At 50.9% G+C, this 22,427-nt stretch overlaps 1 protein-coding gene across 1 annotated transcript in view; it reads right to left on the bottom strand.

Moving 5' to 3' along the window:
* Positions 1-20,278, bottom strand: part of LOC137438589 (ral guanine nucleotide dissociation stimulator-like 1) — an 87,662-nt gene extending 67,384 nt beyond the window's left edge. The window contains exon 1 of the mRNA XM_068133754.2: positions 20,243-20,278. Coding sequence (XP_067989855.2) covers positions 20,243-20,266 — 24 coding nt within the window. The 5' untranslated portion in view covers positions 20,267-20,278. The remainder of the gene's footprint in view (positions 1-20,242) is intronic.
* Between the last annotated feature and the right edge of the window lie 2,149 nt (positions 20,279-22,427).

The raw sequence follows: 22,427 nt of genomic DNA, 5'->3' as shown, positions 1-22,427 counted from the left end.
GGACAAATGCCATTTATCTTTATCCATCGGGCTGTAAGACGTCCCAGAGCAAACTTCAATGAGCAAGTCTGCTATTGTAAGCAATTCGCGAATAAACACTGGAGTTCTTTAGTGTTGATCAACGTTAGTTCTGCAGAACAAGAGGAAATGGTTGATTAGATACATTGAATGGTTGCACAAGAGAGGATTGAGGATAGTGCCCCAAAAACTCCAGATTCGAATATTCAAACCGTGGCTACTGTTAAAATGGCCTTCCGTTGTCAACATAGTTTGGAGATTAGTCAGAACACTGATGGCGTGGAGTCGTCGTTTTCGACAAATCTCTTCCCTTCGTTGGTGTGCTCACTAAGCATTGTGCGATGGCTGTATAGTCCAATGCGGGACCCACAGCGTCTACCACAAACATCGCAGGTATAGACTGGTCCTTGTGGAGATGGACGTTGGCAGGTTTTCCTTTCTTGCCTCCGCTGTCTCTCGATAGCAAGTCTCCCAATTGGTCCAGGCCTTTATGGCAAATGTTACGCCAAGCTGACCTGTTTGTGGCCTGATGTTCCCAGGTGACAACTGGGATGGCACAAGACTTGAGTGTAGACTTAAGGACGTCTTTATAGTCAGGGAGACCACCAACTTGCCTGGAATGTGAAAGTAACAGGCCTTGTGCTTAAGCCTCATCACGGGAGATTCAAATAATGTTGGAAACTTTCGATTTCACAAAATCCAGGAGATATAGATGTGATGCTGGGGCACCATCCCATAGTGGAGAGCAGTATTCAATTGAGCTCTGGACAAAGGTATGTGAGTCGCTTTGATTTTCCAAGGAAAGACTTGGATCTATGGAGGATGCCCAGTCTGGAGCTGGCTTTTAAGGTCAGCTTTACTATTTGGTTATCTTAGGAGAGATCATGGATGATTGTGAAGTCTAAAAGTTAAAGAGACTGAACATCTTCCATGTCTGATCGTGGAAATATATACAGTGCATTCAGAAAGTATTCAGACCCCTTCACTTTTTTCACATTTTGTTATGTTGCAGCCTTATGCTGAAATCGTTTAAATTCATTTTTTCCCTCATCAATCTACACTCAATACCCCAAAATGACAAAGAGAAAATAGGATTTTAGAAAGTTTTGCAAATTTATTAAAAAGAAAAAACTGAAATATCACATTTACATAAGTATTCAGACCCTTTGCTATGACACTTGAAATTTAGCCCAGGTGCCTCCCATTTCTCTTGATCATCTTTGAGATGTTTCTACACCTTGATTGGAGTCTACCTGTGGTAAATTCAATTGATTGGACATGATTTGGAAAGGCAATCACCTGTCTATATAAGGTCTCACAGCTGACAATGCATATCAAGCAAAAACCAAGCCATGAGGTCGAAGGAACTGCCTGCAGAGCTCAGAGACAGGATTGTGTCGAGGCACAGATCTGGGGAAGCCTACAAAAAAAAAAAATCTCCGCCGCATTGAAGGTTCCCAAGAGCACAGTGGCCTCCATAATTCTTAAATGGAAGAAGTTTGGAACAACCAGGACTCTTCCTCGAGCTGGCCGCCCGGCCAAACTGAGCAATCGGGGGAGAAGGGCCTTGGTAAGAGAGGTGACCAAGAACCCGATGGTCACTCTGGCTGAGCTCCAGAGATCCTGTGTGGAGATGGGAGAAACTTCCAGAAGGACAACCATCACTGCACCACTCCACCGATCTGGGCTTTATGGCAGAGTGGCCAGACGGAAGGCTCTCCTCAGTGAAAGACACATGAAAGCCGCTTGGAGTTTGCAAAAAGCACCTAAAGGACTCTCAGACTGTGAGAAACAAGATTCTGTGGTCTGATGAAACCAAGATTGAACTGTTTGGCAGATGGGAGGTGGTCAAATGAGAAGGACAGACTGAATAGTGCAACAAAAGGGAAACAGGAATGGCAGAGAATGGTGTGAGAAAATAGGAACAGGTGCTCTCTGGGAATGTTGCTGAAGCAGGGCTAAGGCTGGACTGAACTTTCTCTACGTTTGCGGGTGACAAGGATACAAAGTCCAGTGGACAGTGGGTACGAGGGGGTAAGATGAGGACACAACAGGATGGGTTGGGTACATGAGATTTAGAGGCAAACACAGTATCCATTGAAAAGAAAACCATTGGTGGGATCATTAGACTTCTAATCCGAACACTTGCTTCACTTTTAGGACTTTCCAGATGTTAGTGATACAAAAAATATTCTGCATATTCAGCATAATTCCTGAACGGTATAGACCTAGTAGATCCTGTGTTTAGGACTTATAGTTCAATCTGATACTAACAAGGCTGCTTTCTTGCTTTATAAACCCAAACCTATAACTTCAAAGGACTTGCAATATCATGTATTATGTAATACAGTTATATCACAAATATAAAGACAATGGTTTTCAATTACCTTTGTTTGTTGCTTTTCTATAATCCTGAGCACTATTTTGAGGCCTTTATTGGATTCCTTGACCCAGAAAACATAGGATTAGCATGTTTAATTAAGTCTCGAGGTTGACGAGAAGCCGAGATCGCGCAAAATATGTATTTTACGGCGGCCATTTTGAAAATCCAAAATGGCGGCCATGCAGGTGTCTGTGCAAATGCCAACATGGATTTTCGGGTTCTCCATGCTCTGAAGATTCCTAAAATGTACAGGTTTGCTAATCTCCCAAAATTTTGAACGAAATTATATTTGTTAACATAGTGAACCTCACTATTCTGGCAATGCGGTCGCAGTGACGGGGAGACAATACACTATGGGTCAATGGTTAGATCATTCTGATGGACAACTGTGAGTGCGGTGATCAGAGAGAGAAAAATCTCAGCGATGGGATCATGTTTGGAGCGGAGGAGGAATGAGTGAAAGAGAGAATATTGAGGGACGCCAACCGTACACTACAGAGGACTCTGGATATTCGTCATGTGGCGGAGGCTAGCAAAACTCAGCTTCAAGCAATTCCATCTCGTCATCGGCCTGCGCAGGTACCTGCTGTGTATTGGCACAGGGCAAAGGGAAAAGCAGGTGGAATCGGAAATCAGCCACAGAAGGGAGCGAGCGACCGAAGAGCTGGCGATATCAGTCACAGCCCTAAGCAAGAGTGTGGGTGTGTGGAAACTGCAGAGTGTAACACCCACCACGTAGCTGCCCGGCATATGGCCAGCTCTGTAGTTTGTGCAACAACCCAAATCACTTCCAGGCATCGTGTTACTCAAAGAAGAGAGCGAAAGCAAAGGGAACAGTCTGCGTGGTTGCACAGGAGTCACATGGCAATGACCCAAGTCCATTAATAGGGTCAGCAACGTCAATGCCAGCTGCGACAGCTGTGTCCAACTCTTTGGAATCTTGCTTAGTGATAGGAAGCAAAGAGCGGCTGTGAGTGCGAGGATGTCTGGCTCGGAAGATGCAAGTAGTAGCTGTACTTCAGAAATCAGCACTCCGACAATTGTTATTCATAATTTACGTCAATGATTTGGAAAGTGGAAAAGTGGGAGTTGGCATTCCCAAATTTCAGATGACACAGAGCTCGGGGGTTAGGTCGACAGCAGAGAAGGGGGATGGTGATGAAATTCAGCAAAGTTGTGGATACTTTAATGGATTGGGAGAAAGATTGGCAGATGCAGTTCAACATAAATTAGATGTAAGATGCTGGGGATGGGTAAGAACAATGACAATATAATTTACGTGACATCGAACACTGTCACAGCAAGGAATGTGATTTTAATAACATCTACAGCAGTCTCCTTCAAATTGCTGAGACCAGTTGGTGGCGCCTCCTAATTATGAATGAGACATTCAATTTCACATGATGTCCGTGTCCATGATTCATGGATCTGCGAGCCTCTGAAGAGGTCTCGTGGCAGAAATCGAGGTTGAACACCAGTGATGTCGGTGAAATCATCAGAACTTGGAAAATGATCTACATAAGGGACATAGTGTTGTCCTCAGAACATATGAGAAAGGAAATTTCATGGTGACTGTGTAGTTGTTCGTCCAGTATCTATGATTTGTCGCTTTTGGTGGTTGTGAAATGACAGCGAGTCTCCTAAAGGGTTTGTGGGGTCAAAGCACTAACATTATACAACCTGCAGTGGTCCGGCATCCACGCAAGGCAAGGCCTTTGTTGCCTCTTCCTGTACCAACAGGTTTCACGTTTGTATGAGTCATTGTTTTTTTGTTTTTTTTGTATACAAGATCGAGGCTCGTGTAAGAGCTAACATCAATAACAAAAAACGGACACACAAAACATACAATAAAGGGACCGGGAGACAAGATGGGGGGAGAGAGAGGGAAGCACACAAGTACAACATTTGAGAGCAGGGACATCGGGAGATCTGTGGGAGGGAGAGGGCTTGGGGGGAGAGGGCATTGGAAAGGGACGGGGGGAAGAAGAAGAAACTTTCCTTAAGGAACTGCCTTCCGGAGGTCATTTCTTCACAGTCTTCCTACCAGGACTTCCCCATTGGGCAAAACATCGCCAACTCATGTCATCCCCCTTCCCAACCCACAATCTTTATCACCTCTGTTAACACCTCCGAACCCAACCCAATCGTTGGTTTCAGTGTTTCCTCCCCTCTCTCTCCTCTCATTCCCTTACTGTTTGTGTTCAATTTTGACCACGCTCGACCAACTCTACGTTCAAACTTGCTCTTCCATGAGCCTCGCTCTTGCAGAGGAAATGTAAAAAAAAGTTATCATGGTATATTTGGAGTGAAAAGGAAATCTTTCTTTGCCAATTCCACGCACGTGACTCACGTTATATTTAAAATATATCAAAACAGGTAACACTGTTCACATCTCCAACATGTTCCACAGTCAATCAATTTTAAAGACCGACTCTGAAAGGTCTCTCAAAGATCATCACTCCACCATATAGTCGACATATACATGTTGGTGGTTGAATTGGTCCAGCTAACTCCTCGACGTGATGGACAACAAGCTAGGATTGCTACGAGGTGCTGTCTTTGTTACAATAAAACGTGATTGTCTTTGTTTTGTCACCTGGTTTATATTACAGGTGTTTATTTTAAAAATGAAGACCTTATTTGCTCTTTATGTAACACTCGATTCACTCACTCCGCATGACTTCACAGCACCTCAATCACTCTTCGTCCATAAGCTTACCCGATGTTCATGTCACATATATATATCTTTATGACCTCGCTCTTGCTACAGGAAACCCCTCACTATCAAATACTATGTACAGTATATATATATATTGAAGTACTCGGCATTGCCTGGGGGTGGGTAAGGAGTGGGGGGGATGAGGGGGAGACATATACTTTATATATATTGTTACGGATCTCGATTTCGGCACTCCCCTTACCGAGGGGGGTTTAATCCCCTCGTCTATCACACTGGCCGTCCGAGTCCTAGAAGGTATCGCGCTCCTTTGCAGGGTTGAGGTTGACCAGGGTGACTGGTCAATGGAGTCCCAGATACCTTCGCCAACCTCGCTGCAAAGCAGGGCGCTACTTCTGCCTGAGCCACGGACAAGATGGAATTTTGCCGAGCGGTTTAACAATCCGCAGCTCGAGCAGTTAACAAAGGGACTAAACCCGATTTAAAGCGGTTGGCCAAATCATGCCACAGGTACTCAATGGGGAAAAGACTAAGATGATCGGACGAGAGGAAGCCAAAGAATAAGAGGGGTAAAGGAAGAACAAATATGATTTATTACTATCTAAAAGAGGAAACGAAAGAAGGGAATATACAAGGAGAGGAAATAAAAGGACATAGGGCAACCTTAGACACTCTTATATAACACGCCCATGACAATACAAACAGACTCACACGAAACGCAGCTGGTAAGGGAGGAAGGTCCAGGTAGATGGTTCCAGGCGAGGGGATGGTCCAGGCTCCGTGTCCGCGGGTGAAGGACGGCTGGCAGCTTGACGTCATTGGCGCGTGACCGGACCTTACAAATGCGAGGGGCTGGGATGAATGCACGTATAGTGTACCGAACGCTCTCAAAACCACGGCAGTTCGTATTGACAACGATCGTCCCAAACGATCCTCTGTGCAATGTTCTTATGTTCGCCGCCTCTGCGCTGTTCTCTCGCCTCTGCCGATCTCGTTCATCTCCCTCGGTCTCTCTCTGCCGTGAAAGGGCTTTGCGCTCTCGCTTTTATTGGAAGCCTCGCGTATCAAGCCGCGTCCGCTTTGCTCCGCCTACCCGTGAACACGCCTCGGCCCGGATTGGTCACAAGGGTTCATCAGTACCTCCCCTCATGACGCGTAGATGGGGCCACGCCTATGTTCCGGGCCGCTCCTACCTTTTTCTCCAACTCTGACCGCGTGCGTAATGGTGGCTTGGGGCCAGCAAACAAACCAAAAGGGCAGCGAATGCTGCAATACGGCTACTGGCACTTTGGAGAGAGCGAGAGATTGGGGATAATTGAAGGGGCCTATCTTATTTGATTAATACAACGCAGAGTCAAACTATTGGAAACAGATCCTTAACTGAAACACTTACTAATGAAATAACTAAAGAAGAATCTATGATGTCCTACATGTTGCAATATGACCTAACTAGGGTGCGACCTTTGAACTTTACACCAAAAATGAGAGTATTTACAGGGGATTATTTATAAGGGAACATTTACAAAAATTTACCAAGTGGAGGGTTCTAAAAACCACAACAATATATATATATATTCAGTCACGTGAAAAAGTAAGTACACCCCATGTAAAGTTTTGACTTTTTCAACATATTTCAACATACAGCTATTTGATCTTCATGTCAATAATATTGATAGATAAAGGTGATATAATATAACAAATATCATGAAACATTTACATTTTGTTGTCCATTGTATAATTTAAATAAACATAAATGCAAATTTTGCATGTGGAAAAAGTAAGTACACCCCTACATTTAGCACTACTTCAAATACCTAAAATTAGAATCAGGTGCACCAGCTCAGGTGCAAATGATTAGAACATCGTTAAAGAGGATCTTGGAGGAACCTGTCTTATTTAAACCTCAGACACTTAGTTTGGTTTGCTCTTTGTTGTTGAAATGTGTGGCGTAACCATGCCTAGATCAAAAGAGCTCTCTGAGGCCTTCAGAAAAAAGGTTATAGATGCCTACGAGTCTGGGAAGGGATTTAAAAAGATCTCCAAACAATATGAAATCAATCATTCGACTGTCCGGAAGATCATCGGCAAGTGGAGAAGATTCCAAACAACTGCCAACTTGTTCAGGCCAGGCCGCCCCAGCAAGTTCAGCCCGAGAGCAGACCGCAAGATGGTGAAAGAAGTCTCTAAGAATCCCAGAATGTCATAATGGGACCTACAAATAGCTCTTGCCACTGTTGATGTCAAAGTGCACGAGTCTACCATTAGAAAGAGGCTGCACAAATTTGATCTACATGGGAGGTGTGCCAGGAGGAAACCTTTGCTGTCCAGAAAGAACATCAGGGCAAGACTAAAGTTTGCCAATGAACACCGAGGCAAAGACCAGCACTTCTGGAACAATGTGCTCTGGACAGATGAGTCAAAGGTTGAGCTATTTGGCCACAGTACCAGAAGACATGTTTGGCGAAAACCAAAGACAGCATTTGACCACAAGAACCTGATACCAACTGTAAAGCATGGTGGTGGAAATATTATGGTTTGGGGCAGCTTTGTTGCATCAGGGCCTGGGCAGCTCACCATCATAGAATCCACTATGAATTCTTCATTGTACCAGAGGGTGCTTGAGGATAATGTGAGGCCATCTGTCGGAAAGTTGAAGGTCAACCGAAGGTGGACCTTGCAACATGACAATGACCCGAAACATACCAGTAAATCCACCAAGGAATGGCTGAAAAGAAAGAAATGGAGGGTTCTGGAATGGCTAAGTCAAAGCCCGGATCTAAATCCCATCGAGATGTTGTGGGGGGATTTGAAACGAGCTGTGCATGCAAGAAACCCCTCAAACATCGCACAGCTGAAAGAAATTTGCATGGAGGAGTGGGCAAAAATTTCTCCCAGTCGATGTCAGAGACTGGAAGACAGTTATAAGAAACGCCTATTTGAGGTTGTTTGAATGAATGAATGAATGATCGTTTTAAGGCCATTGTCCCCGCTGGAGCAGGGGTTAGCCTTGCGGGCCCCATGACAATCATGGTTCCCTGTTTGAGGCAATGTTTTTATGGCTGGATGCCCTTCATGACGCCAACCCTTGGTCACCTCTTATGATGCGCAGGGATACGGTGTACCTATTCTAAGTCGGGGTACACACCGGGATCATTCATCCCAGCAAGCTGGTACTCAATTTGCGCAACCTCGGAAGGATGACAGGCTGAGTCAACCCCCCTGGCGTTAATTCAGCGATCAATCGGGATTCGAACCCAGGATCCTTGGATCCCAAGCCGGCACCCTAACCGCTAAGCCAACACCAGGCTTATAAACAACACCAGGTTGTTTCTGCCAAAGTATTAGAGCCAAGGGTGTACTTACTTTTTCCACATGCGAAATTTGCATTTATGTTTATTTAAATTATACAATGGACTACAAAATGTAAATGTTTCATGATATTTGTTATATGATATTACCTTTATCTTTCAACTAGGGCATGCCCGTACTATATATATGCCCGTACTATATATCTATCTAAAATTATATCCCCCCCCTCTATTTACATGAAATGGTTTGGTCCATTCGCAACGCCAAAGCGAACGGCGAACGGCTTGCGAGTACAGTGACAATCCCCCCCCTCTATTTACATGAATGGTTTGGTCCATTCGCAACGACCACAGAACCCCCCCCCCTCTATTTACATGCAATGGTTTGGTCCAAAGCGAACGGCTTCCGGAGTTTGGTAAAGAAATCGCCATCGCGTGCACAAACGCGCAGGAAAGCGAATGAATCGCAAGTTCGTTTTTATTAGTTTTAAAACGTAGTTTAACGCCAACATAGTTTGCAAACGTGAAATAAATGAATACGCTCTCAAATGTGCCATCCGAGGCAGAGTGTGTCCTCCACGTTCGGCACACGCGATCGTTCGCTGCTCTCTGATTGGTTGAATCGTTTTTTGGACATAGCTCGGTAAGTAATTGTCCGATTAATATGAAACCTTGAAAAGGCACATCCTCGGGTCCCCAGCAATATACCTGGCAAGTTAAAAGTATATCGGACCCGTGGTTGTCGAGAAACAGCGGTCACAGACAAACGTACAGACAGAGATTACTGGAATTATAGATAGATATTGTTGAAATGAAGATCAAATAGCTGTATGTTGAAATTTGTTGAAAAAGTCAAAACTTTACATGGGGTGTACTTACTTTTTCACGTGACTGTATATATATATATATTGAAGAAACTGCGCTCCAACGCGAGTCGAAAGAATTGACGCGACCAAAGACGGAATTCGTCCGAGTTGCTTTATTGAAACAAAACAGCTCAGGTATTCTGACAAGCCCGTTTATCGGGCAGCAATATATATACACATTTATGTCGGGAAGTTTGCCCGGCAAAAGCTATACCGGGCATGCCCGGGTGTCAAGGGCGAGCCTTGGAAAGGCGAGTCTGGACCTGCCCGGGCGTGTTTGGCTGCGGCCTGGCAAGTCGAGGCTGGGCATGCCCGGACGCTCTGGGCGAGCCCTGGAAAGGCGATAGCGGGCATGCCCGGACGCTCTGGGCGAGCCCTGGAAAGGCGATAGCGGGCATGCCCGGACGCTCTGGGCGAGCCCTGGAAAGGCGATAGCGGGCATGCCCAGACGCTCTGGGCGAGCCCTGGAAAGGCGATAGCGGGCATGCCCGGACGCTCTGGGCGAGCCCTGGAAAGGCGAGAGCGGGCATGCCCGGACGCTCTGGGCGAGCCCTGGAAAGGTGAGTCCGGGCATGCCCGGGAGAGGCGCGTCTGGCCGTGTTCTGGCCGGTGCAAGGCGATTGTGTGCATCCAGCGGTAACCGCTACAATATATATATATATATAGTATATGTCTCACTGTTGATTTGTAATACTGAGTTCCAGAAAGAGGACAATAAGCTTGTTACATACACGTCAGGTGGGTCGACGACAACCGTTGACTACCTGATGGTGCGTCGGCGAGATAGGGGGCACCTCCGGGACACAAAGGTGATCCCGGGGGAGGAGGCTGTTTCACAGCACCACTTGGTTGTCTGCGACATAAGGGTGAAAGGTGCGAGGAGAGCTCGGCGGGTGAAGTACCAACCGAGAATGAAGGTGTGGAGGTTGAAAGAGGTGACAGTAAGGGAGGCATTAAAAGAGAGGCTGAGTAGGGTAGAGGATGATGTGGTTGAGCTTGAAAGTGGTTGGATGTCAATGAAAGCTAGTCTGTTGGGAGCCGTTGGTGAGGTATGTGGATGGACAAAAGGACCACCGAGGCACTCGGAAACATGGTGGTGGGATGTTGAGGTTGGAAAGAGGATTGACGAGAAGAGGAAGAAGTTCAAAGAGTGGCAGAAGGCGAAGGGTACGGGAGCAGAAACAGCAGAGCATGAAAGTTATAAGGCAGCCAGGAAGGCTGCAAAGAAAGAGGTAGCAAAGGCGCAGGAGGCATGTAGGAAAATGTTCGGAGAACGCTTGGATTCGGAAGAGGGTCAGAAAGCAGTATTCAGGATTGCAAAGCAGATAGCGAAAGAGAGGTGTGATGTGATGGGGGTGAGTTGCTTGAAGGATGAAGTGGGACAAATCGTTGTCGACCCAGATGGAATTAAAGGAAGATGGAAAAGATATATGGAAATGCTGTTGAATACAGAGAATGAATGGGATGGCAACATAGAGAGTAACCCAGTTTTAGGACCGGCAGAGAAGATAACTGAGAAGGAAGTTGAGGAAGCGATAAAAGCAATGAAGAGTGGAAAAGCAGGAGGGCCGACGGGAGTTGTGGGAGATATGTTGAAGGCATCAGGAAGTTGGGGTGTGAAGAGAATGACAGAGATCTGTAATCTGGTGGTGAAAGAAGGCCGCATTCCAGTGGATTGGGAACTGAGTACCCTCGTCCCTCTATACAAGGGGAAAGGTGACCCTCTGGAGTGTGGCTCGTACCGAGCGATAAAGTTATTGGAGCATGGAATGAAGGTATTGGAAAGGGTGTTGGAGAGGAGGATAAGGAAGAAAGTGAAGATCGACGAAATGCAGTTTGGATTTATGCCAGGAAGAGGAACGACAGATGCGCTTTTCATTGTGAGGCAGTTGCAGGAGAAGTACATGGATAAGAGGAAGAAGTTGTTTTTTGGGTTTGTTGATCTGGAGAAAGCATTCGATAGGGTTCCACGCAAAGTATTGACATGGGCATTGAGGAAGTTAGGAGTGGAGGAATGGTTGATCAGAGTAGTGATGGCAATGTACAAAAGAGCGTGCACAGCTGTAAGGACGAAGGACGGGAACAGTGGTGAGTTTGAGGTGAAGGTGGGAGTGCATCAGGGGTCGGTACTAAGTCCACTACTATTTGTAGCTGTGATGGAGGTGCTGGCTCAGACCGTAAAGGAGGGTTTACCGTGGGAGTTGTTGTATGCAGATGATCTGGTGTTGATTGCGGAAAGTATGGATGGACTGAAGGAAAAGATGAACAAGTGGAAGGAATGTATGGAGACAAAAGGTCTGAAGGTGAATATCGGAAAGACAAAGGTGATGGCAAGTGGTAAAGCATGTGGTGAGGTGGAAAGAACTGGGAAGTGGCCGTGTGCTGTGTGCAGGAAGGGTGTCGGAGTGAACTCCATTCAATGTACAATGTGTGCTGAGTGGGTTCATCAAAAATGTAGTGGTCTGAGAGGGTCATTAACCAGTGTGGCAGCTACATTCAAATGCAAGGTGTGCACAGAGGGAGCTGCAGATGGAGGAAATGTTGAGTTGGATCTTGGAGACGGCGTGAAGCTGGAAGGTGTGAAAACATTTTGCTACCTCGGAGACATGCTGAATGGAGAAGGTGGATCAGACTCGGCAACGGTTGCTCGAGTGAGATGTGCATGGAAGAAGTTTCGGGAACTGAGTGGCGTGCTGATGAGGAGGAGAGTGTCGCTGAAGCTGAAGGGAAAGGTGTATGCTGCATGTGTGAGAAGTGTTATGATTTATGGGAGCGAGACATGGGTAATGAACGTAGAGCAGCAACGAAGGCTGGAAAGGGTGGAAATGCGAATGGTTCGATGGATGTGCGGAGTATCGTTGAGAGAGAGGAAGACAAATGATGAATTGCGAAAGATGATGGGAATATTGCCTGTGATTGATGCTGTGAAGAGGAACAGGTTGAGATGGTTTGGTCATGTATTGAGGAAGGATGAAAGTGACTGGTTGAGAAGAGTGATGGAAGTTAATGTAGAAGGAAGTAGAGGACGGGGAAGACCGAGAAAGACTTGGCTAAAGATGGTGGAAGAAGAAATGCGGGCAAGGGGGTTAACAAGGAGAGATGCAGAAAATAGGGCAAAATGGAGAAGATTGTCATGGGGACCGCAAGGCTAACCCCCGCTCTAGCAGGGAACATGGCCTTAAAATGCATGTTGTTGTTGTTGTATATGTCTCACTGACCGGGTCCTCAGTCGAGGTCCTAAGCATCATCCCGTTTCGGCCCATCAACCTCTATACGGTCGGCTAAGGTGGGCCAGCAGGGGCACTTACACCTGCACATGCGGCAGCTACACCTGGATGTGTACATACCCCCACCCCCAGCCAGTGCTAACACAGACTACAACAACAAAATCGCCTCCACTTCCAAAATCCACAGCACCAAGCAAGTAAACATGGTGGAGCACTCAAACACCCACCTTTATAACCTTCACCACTCACCAACATAACACAAACCAGATCACTCACACACACACATACACAAAAAACAACACGAACCGACCACCTACCCTTACAACATTCTCCGCTTAAGCAAAAACACACTCGTGCAAAACACACACACACACACACACACACACACACACACACACACACACACACAATTCCATTTCTCTTCCACGCTCAGTCACTACCCCTTTAGGCTGAAATGAACCACCACCCATAACCTCAACCTACACCGTTCGACGTGCCTCCATAAACGTCCTCCGAATTCAAAGTGAGTCTTTCAAGGCAACCTGGGCCACTCTGTCACATATCCTCCTACTTTCAGTCCCACACACTCTAAGCCCAGCAATAAATATATATACACTACATGACCAAAAGTATGTGGACACCCAAACATCGAACATCCCATTCCAAAATCATGGGCATTAATATGGAGTTGGTCCCCCCTTTGCTGCTATAACAGCCTCCACTCTTCTGGGAAGGCTTTCCACTAGATGTTGGATCATTTCTGCGGGGATTTGCTTCCATTTAGCGACAAGAGCATTCGTGAGGTCGGACACTGACGTTGGGCGATTAGGCCTGGCTCACAGTCGACGTTCCAATTCAATCCAAAGGTGTTTGATGGAGTTGAGGTCAGGGCTCTGTGCAGGCCAGTCAAGTTCTTCCACACCGATCTCGACAAACCATTTCTGTATGGACTTTGCTTTGTGCATGGGGGCATCGTCATGCTGAAACAGGAAAGGGTTTTCCCCAAACTGTTGCCACAAAGTTGGAAGCACACAATCGTCGAGAATGTCATTATATGCTGCAGCGTTAAGATTTCCCTTCACTGGAACTAAGGGGCCTAGCCCAAACAATGAAAAACAGCCCAGACCATTATTCCTCCTCCAACAAACTTTACAGTTGGCACTATGCATTCAGGCAGGGAGCGTTCTCCTGGCATCCACCAAACCCAGATTAGTTAGTCCGTCGGACTGTCAGATGGTGAAACGTGATTCATCACTCCAGAGAACGTGTTTCCACTGCTCCAGAGTCCATGACAGCAAGCTTTACACCACTCCAGTCGAGCTTTACACCACTCCAGTCGATGCCTGGCATTGCGCATGGTGATCTTAGGCTTGTGTGCAGCTGCTCGACCATGGAAACCCATTTCATGAAGCTCCTGATGAACAGTTGTTGTGCTGACGTTGCTTCCAGAGGCAGTTTGGAACTCGGTAGTGAGTGTTGCAACTGAGGACAGACGATTTTTACGCGCTACGCATTTCAGCACTCGGCGGTCCCGTTCGGTGAGCTTGTGTGGCCCACCACTTCGCGGCTGAGCTGTTGTTGCTCCTAGACGTTTCCACTTCGCAATAACAGCATGTGCAGTTGACCGGGGCAGCTCTAGCAGGGCAGAAATTTGACGGACTGACTTGTTGGAAAGGTGGCATCCTATGACGGTGCCACATTGAAAGTCACGGAGCTGTTCATTACGGCCCATTCTGCTGCCAATGTTTGTCTATGGAGATTGCATGGCTGTGTGCTTGATTATATATACCTGTCAGCAATGGGTGTGGCTGGAACAACCAAATCTTTTAGGGGAGGGCTTTGACAGTGCCTCTTTTTTGAAGGGGACAAGGGAAGGAGGGCAATATTACCCATGCGAACAGTGGTTTCATTCATCTTAGCGTTGGCCAGGTAAAAAAAGGGAAATGTAAAACCCTCTGCCACCGCCACCGGATGACGCCACACGGCACATAATTAACAATTTAGGCCCTCCACCGACTCCGCCCCCTCCCCCCCCACTCACATCCCTGTGGCCGTGCATAAAACATACAAAAAGAGAGGGAGAGAGATTGAGAGAATTTTGCCTTTTATAGGTGTAGATGTATATACTGCACTTCAATATACCTGTACAGCTATGCGGTATCCTACTCACCATTTCCTGATCAAATACTGCACCTAATTGCCGGTTTTACCTGCATCATGTGGCAGGTCTGGAAGAGAGATTTGCGCTGCTGTTGTTGTTGTTATTGTTGTTGTTGGGGTTCTTGTTGGGGGGGGGGCGATTTTTGAAATGTGCACCCATTGGTCGGATTGCTGCCGGACCACACCCACATCTATCGCTTGACTCCACCCACCAGAGCATCGACCACCGAGACAAAATATATGGGCGCCATCTTGGTTTTCTGGTGGGCCTAACACATTAGGCATGTCGACCTCCGCCGATTATACACCGCCCGGGTTTGTTGCTTCAGATTTGCATCGGCTTTGTTTGGGTCGAGTGTTACTCACGATGACAGACCCCAAAAAATCTAATGATATGTCGACTAATAGTAATGTTGGATCAAGCCCGTCAGAATGCACGCACGGTATGTCAAAACACAGGTAATCTAGCATTATGTTATGCAAATTACGAAAAAAAAATATCGTTATGTGGTCCTATGCACACACAACTCGTTTGCCAAGAAGGTAGGCCACCACGCGTTGAACAAAACCAAACACTTTATTCAAGGCTCGCACATAAGCACTGGGCGGGCTCGACTTTCGAGCCCGCGTATATATCCCGAGGCCACGCCTTGCCCTCGGGCGTGGCCGGTCGGCCAAAAGTCGGGGTATGTATTTCAGTTCAACCCTGAGCCGCCTCATGACTCCTTTGCTCCGGGCGTGGCCCGAGCCTTGCTTCCACACCCGGTCGCTCGCGTAACCCACTGGTGCGCGGAATTATGACCCGCTGCCATTGTGTCCGCCACACGCGTCCCCCCAGAATTCCCGCGCACCTGAAGGGTGAGCTTGCGGGGAAGCCGGATGACCCGGCCGAAACGCCCTCTGGCGATGCGTGCAGGCCTGGGGGGTGGCGGGACAGCGGGGGTGGGGGGTGCCGGGGGTCCGCCCGCCAGGGGACGGCCTCGACGCAGAGGCAGAGCTGCTGGCGGGGGGTGGTCCAGGTCGAGGTGGGCCGGCTTGAGGCGGTCCACAGAGATGCGATCTGGAGTACCGCCGATGTCCACGGTGAAGTGCTTGTCCCTGGTCTCCAGCACGCGGACGGGCCCGTCGTATGGGAGCCGCAGCGGTGCCCGGTGGGCGTCGTGCCGGACAAAAATGTACTCCGCCGTGCGAAGCTCCGGGGCGATGTGTGAGGGCGGGCAACCGTGGTGCGCCGTTGGCACCGGGGCGAACCTCCTGGCAGTCCCCTGAAGGGTGGAGCGCTGTTGCGTCGCGGACCAAGGTGCCGTGGAGTCGGGGATGAATTCGCCCGGTACCCGCAGCGGTTGTCCGAAAACCAGCTCCGCCGAGGACGCACGCAGGTCATCCTTGGGCGCCGTCCGGAGGCCCAGCAGGACCCAGGGGAGCCTGTCGGCCCAGCTGCCGGCGCGGAGGCTGGCCCGGAGCACGGCCTTCATCGAGCGATGGAAGCGCTCGCACAGGCCGTTGGCCTGGGGGTGGTAGGCCTTGGTGCGGTGCAGCTTGACGCCGAGCCCTTGCGCCACCGCTCCCCAGAGCTCCGAGGTGAACTGGGGGCCGCGGTCAGACGAGATGTCCGAGGGGGCGCCGAACCGGGCAACCCAAGTGGCGATGAAAGCTTGCGCGACGTCAGCCGCAGCCGTCGCCGCCAATGGCATGGCCTCCGGCCACCGGGTGGTGCGGTCCACCATGGTGAGGAGGTGGGTGAAACCCCGCGAGGGGGGCAGAGGTCCCACGAAGTCAAAGTGGACATGGTCGAACCGACGTTCGGGCACCAAAAACGGGGCCAACAGGGCCAGGTTGTGGCGGTGGACCTTTGCGCACTGGCACGCGAGGCACGTTCTGGCCCAGTCACGGACGTTCTTCCGGAGGCCATGCCAGACACGAACTTTGCCGCGACCAGCTTCTGGGAGGCCTTCGTGCCCGGGTGGGACAGACTGTGGATGGCGTCAAAAACCGGGCGCTGCCAGCCAGCGGGCACAATGGGGCGAGGCCGGCCGAGGGAGACGTCGCACAAGAGGGCAGTGCCCGTGACGTCGAACGGTACCTCGGTGACGCGGAGGCCCGTTATGGCGGTCTGAAAGGCCTGGATGTCGGGCTGGGCGGTCTGGTCCGCCGCCATCCCGGCATAGTCGATCCCGAGGTGGACCGCGTCTGCGACGGACCGGGAAAGGCAATCCGCCACCGGGTTGTCCTTACCCGCGACGTGTCGGATGTCCGTCGTGTATTCGGACACGGCAGAGATGTGACGCTGCTGCCGGGCCGACGACGGCTCGGCGACCTTGGCCATCGTGAAAACAAGGGGCTTGTGATCGACGAAGGCCGTTAACGGGCGGCCCTCGAGAAGATGGCGGAAGTGTCGGACCGCTAGGTGGAGCCCGAGAAGCTCGCGGTCGAAGGTGCTGTACCGGCGTTCGTGCGGGCGGAGCTGCCGGCTAAAAAACGCCAGCGGCTGCCAAGCACCATTCACCCACTGCTCGTGCACCGCGCCCACCGCGTAGTCTGACGCGTCAGTGGTGAGGGCGATTGGTGCATCAGGCACCGGGTGCGCCAGCATGGTGGCGTTGGCCAAGGCCAGCTCCACGCCCGCAAACGCCGCGTCCATCTGCTCCGTCCAGGTGATATCACCTTTGCCCGGCTTCCCCCGGAGGGCCTCGTGCAGGGGGCACAGGAGCTGGGCGACGCGGGGCACGAAGCGGTGATAAAAATTCACCATGCCCAGGAATTCCTGGAGCCCCTTGATCGTGCGGGGGCGCGGGAAACTCCTGACCGCCTCCACCTTGGCCGGTAAAGGAATGGCCCCGTGCCTGGTGATGCGGTGCCCCAGGAAGTCGATAGCGGTGACGCCGAACCGGCACTTCGCGGGGTTGATTATCAGGCCATGCTGGCCCAGGCGTTCGAAGAGCATGCGGAGATGGAGCAGGTGCTCCTCCCGGGACGCGCTCGCGACTAGGATGTCGTCCAGGTAGACGTAGACGAAGGACAAGTCGCGCAAGACGCTGTCCATGAGCCGCTGGAACGCCTGGGCCGCATTTTTCAACCCAAAAGGCATCCGCAAGAACTCGAAGAGGCCGAAACGTGTTATAATGGCCGTCTTCGGTACGTCTTCCGGTTTGACGGGCACCTGGTGGTAGCCCCGGATGAGGTCCACCTTGGAAAAAATGGTCGTTTTCGCCAACCAGGCGGAAAAGTCTTGAATGTGCGGGACCGGGTAGCGGTCGGGGGTGGTGGCGTCATTGAGCCGGTGGTAGTCACCGCACGGCCGCCATCCGCCGCCGGGCTTGGGCACAATGTGCAGTGGTGAGGCCCATGCGCTGTTGGAACGCCAGACGATGCCCAGCCGCTCCAGCGTGGCGAATTCCGCCTTCGCAACGGTGAGCTTCGTTGGGTCGAGGCGGCGCGCTCGGGCATAGACCGGTGGTCTGACGGTGGGAATATGGTGTTCCACCCCGTGTTTGACGGCCACTGCTGAAAAGGTGGGCCGCGTGAGCGCCGGGAATCTGGCGAGGAGGCGGGTAAACCCGTCCGCTGCCGAAAGCGTACAGACCACCCTCGCCGGGATGGAACCGCTCAGCAAGCCGCTTGGTAAGCCGCTTGGTGAGCTGCTCAACGAGCCGCTCAGCGAGCAAGCGAGCGAGCTGAAGGTTTCGGCCTGGACGAGGCGTCTGTGCTTAACGTCCACCAACAGCCCATGCGCACAAAGGAAATCTGCACCGAGCAGGACCATTGGCACACTGGCGGTGACGAAAGACCATTGGAAGCGCTGTTGCCCGAACCGCAGCGAGAGACAATGCTTCCCGAATGTGCGGATGGGAGTTCCGTTGGCGGCGAGCAAGGTGGGGCCCCGGCCCGCGGCTTGCTTGTCGGACGCGGAGGCAGGGAGGACGCTTACCTGCGCTCCAGTGTCGCACAGAAATCGACGACCAGACGAGGTGTCCATGATGAAAAGGAGGCTGCCGGAATGGCCGACGCTCATGGCCGCAAGTGAGTGCCGGCCCGGTCGTTTCCCGACCCGTCGAAAGAGCATGGCGGGCGGCACACCCGGGCCTTGCGGCCGAACCTGGCATGATAATAGCACCAGGTTTGCCCCGGTGGTGGCTGCTGCGTCGGTCGTGATGGCGGTGGTGGGTGGGGCGTAGCAGCGGCCACGAGGGAATCAGGGGGCGCTGAAGCCTCCGCACCGGGATCCACTACGGCAGCACTATACGTCGGCCGCATGTCGCAGGCCGCGAAAAATTTGTCCGCCTCTCTGGCCAGGGCGCGGGGTTCCGTTATGGCCGAACCAGCCAGCGTGAGCCGCACCTGTGCAGGTAGCTGGCGGAGGAAAAGTATTCGGAACAGGAAATCCGGGCGTTTGTCTCCAAGAAGGGACAACATATAATCCATCCGAATGGACGGTCGTGTGTCGCCGAGGGCGGGAAGGTCAAGGAGGCGGTCGGCGCTGTCGGCCTCTGTGAGCCCGAACGTGGTGAGGAGAAGCCGTTTGAGCGCCGCGTACTTGTGGGTACCCGGCGGGTGCCGAAGGAAGGACACGACGCGGGCTGCAGTGCCGGGCCCGAGGGCGGCGACCACATGAAAGTACATGGTGTCGTCCGCCGTGATGCCCCGGAGCTGGAATTGGGCCTCGGCTTGCACAAACCAAACGTCGGCCTGTGCTTCCCAGAACTCTGGGAGTTTGACGGCGACAGCATCGGTAGCCATGGTGCGTTCAGGGGTCAGCTACGGCTGAACCAGTCGGGGTCACCAGTGTGGTGCTATGCACACACAACTCGTTTGCCAATAAGGTAGGCCACGACGCGTTGAACAAAGCCAAACACTTTATTCAAGGCTCGCACGTAAGCACTGGGCGGGCTCGACTTTGGAGCCCGCGTATATATCCCGAGGCCATGCCTTGCCCTCAGGCGTGGCCGGTCGGCCGAAAGGCGGGGCATGTATTTCAGTTCAACCCTGAGCCTCATGACTCCTTTGCTCCGGGCGTGGCCCGAGCCTTGCTTCCACGCCCGGTCGCTCGCGTCACCCACTGGTGCGCGGAATTATGACCCGCTGGCATTGTGTCCGCCACAGTTCCGTAATTTTGAACAGCCCCATATCGGGGATAAACAATCCCTGACGAACCAGCTCGCTCTGATATAACTGTGGCGGAGGCCGACATGGATAAGAGGTGTCGAGTTAATTATTTAATATCGCATTAAGTGTGTGTTTCCCAATCGACCGGTTACCTGATTTTGTCGCAGGTTGTTACCACAGTGCGGTCATTCTTGGTCTGATCAATTAACGGACTTGACGTGACCTGATGATCCCTCGCTCTGCTCGATCTGGACGCGGCTTCTCCAGACTGTCCCTCTTACTTTAATGGACCATCCTGTCCTGTCCGTGTGTCCTTTGTCATAGAGCGAGCTCTATATATATACATAGTAATACAAGTACATTTGGACGAACACACGTTAATCGCTTAAGAAGAATACGTATCAATATATTATATAAATAAAAGGAGGACGTATTTCGGCACAAAGACTCGGTCACACATATATACATTTATACATTTATACATTTGTCGGTTTAATTACCTGATATAAATCGGAGATCATCATCGGTGTAATTGCAGAGATGAATGTCGTGGAGGATGATACACCAAATGTCCAACGGTCGGTGTCACTCACGGCAGTATCGGATGAGCCTTTTCATCACGATTCCCATCATGATGATCGCGGCCATTCCAGGAGAGGAGCCCCGCGCGCGCGTCTGTTCTCGGCACCGCGTCATCAGCCTTTGGTCCCTCCCACCACCTCCTCCATTCCTTCCCACCAGCCTCTCCATTCCCTACCACCACCCTCTCCATTCCCTACCACCACCCTCTCCATTCCCTACCACCACCCTCTCCATTCCTTCCCACCATCCTCTCCATTCCCTAACACCACCCTCTCCATTCCCTACCACCACCCTCTCCATTCCCTACCACCACCCTCTCCATTCCTTCCCACCATCCTCTCCATTCCCTACCACCATCCTCTCCATTCCCTAACACCACCCTCTCCATTCCCTACCACCACCCTCTCCATTCCCTACCACCACCCTCTCCATTCCTTCCCACCACCCTCTCCATTCCCTACCACCACCCTCTCCATTCCTTCCCACCACCCTCTCCATTCCCTACCACCACCCTCTCCATTCCCTACCACCACCCTCTCCATTCCTTCCCACCACCCTCTCCATTCCCTACCACCACCCTCTCCATTCCTTCCCACCACCCTCTCCATTCCCTACCACCACCCTCTCCATTCCCTACCACCACCCTCTCCATTCCCTACCACCACCCTCTCCATTCCTTCCCACCACCCTCTCCATTCCCTACCACCACCCTCTCCATTCCCTACCACCACCCCCTCCATTCTTTCCCATCGCTCCTCACGACTCCGTCTGTACAACCCACATGTCTCCGTATGTCTCGCGTACATCCATCGATCTTATATTATGTATGAATGGTGCGACCCCGATCGATGTCTTCAATTCCACCTCAGCATTTAATTTTGTTTTATTTCCTTTCTCCGTTTCTCTCCACGTCCGAGGGTCTCTACTCCCTCCTTGTCATACGAAGATTACATCGCACCCGCGACCGAATAATGTCGGGACATTTGGAAAAGGATCCGCAGCTATTGCACACTGTGGGTGGGATATGTGTTTGGGATCGGGGTGGGATCGGGATTGGAGTGGGATCGGGGTGGGATCGGGGTGGGATCGGGATTGGGGTGGGATCGGGATGGGATCGGGATTGTGGTGGGATCGGGATTGTGGTGGGATCGGGATCGGGGTGGGATCGGGATCGGGGTGGGATCGGGATTGTGGTGGGATCGGGATTGTGGTGGGATCGGGATCGGGGTGGGATCGGGATCGTGGTGGGATCGGGATCGTGGTGGGATCGGGATCGTGGTGGGATCGGGATTGTGGTGGGATCGGGATTGGGGTGGGATCGGGATTGGGGTGGGATCGGGATTGGGGTGGGATCGGGATCGTGGTGGGATCGGGATCGGGGTGGGATCGGGATTGTGGTGGGATCGGGATTGTGGTGGGATCGGGATTGGGGTGGGATCGGGATTGGGGTGGGATCGGGATTGGGGTGGGATCGGGATCGTGGTGGGATCGGGATCGGGGTGGGATCGGGATCGTGGTGGGATCGGGATTGTGGTGGGATCGGGATTGTGGTGGGATCGGGATTGGGGTGGGATCGGGATTGGGGTGGGATCGGGATCGTGGTGGGATCGGGATCGGGGTGGGATCGGGATCGTGGTGGGATCGGGATCGTGGTGGGATCGGGATCGGGGTGGGATCGGGATCGGGGTGGGATCGGACAAAAAGGTGTATATAGTGAGAATGAGACATGATAATGAATGAAGAAGTGTATATAGTGAGAATGAGACATGATAATGAATGAAGAGGTGTATATCGTGAGAATGAGACATGATAGTGAATGAAGAGGTGTATATCGTGAGAATGAGACATGATAGTGAATGAAGAGGTGTATATCGTGAGAATGAGACATGATAATGAATGAAGAGGTGTATATCGTGAGAATGAGACATGATAGTGAATGAAGAGGTGTATATGGTCAGAATGAGAAATGATAGTGAATGAAGAGATGTATTTAGTGAGAATGAGACATGATAGTGAATGAAGAGGTGTATATAGTGAGAATGAGGCATGCTAGTGAATGAAGAGGTGTATATCGTGAGAATGAGACATGATAGTGAATGAAGA

The sequence above is a fragment of the Myxine glutinosa genome, chromosome 13 (genome assembly GCF_964187855.1).
Source record: "Myxine glutinosa chromosome 13, kmMyxGlut1.1, whole genome shotgun sequence".
Lineage (NCBI taxonomy): Eukaryota > Metazoa > Chordata > Myxini > Myxiniformes > Myxinidae > Myxine > Myxine glutinosa.
The sequence above is the reverse complement of the archived record's forward strand: the minus strand, read 5'-3'. Positions and strand labels throughout refer to the sequence as shown.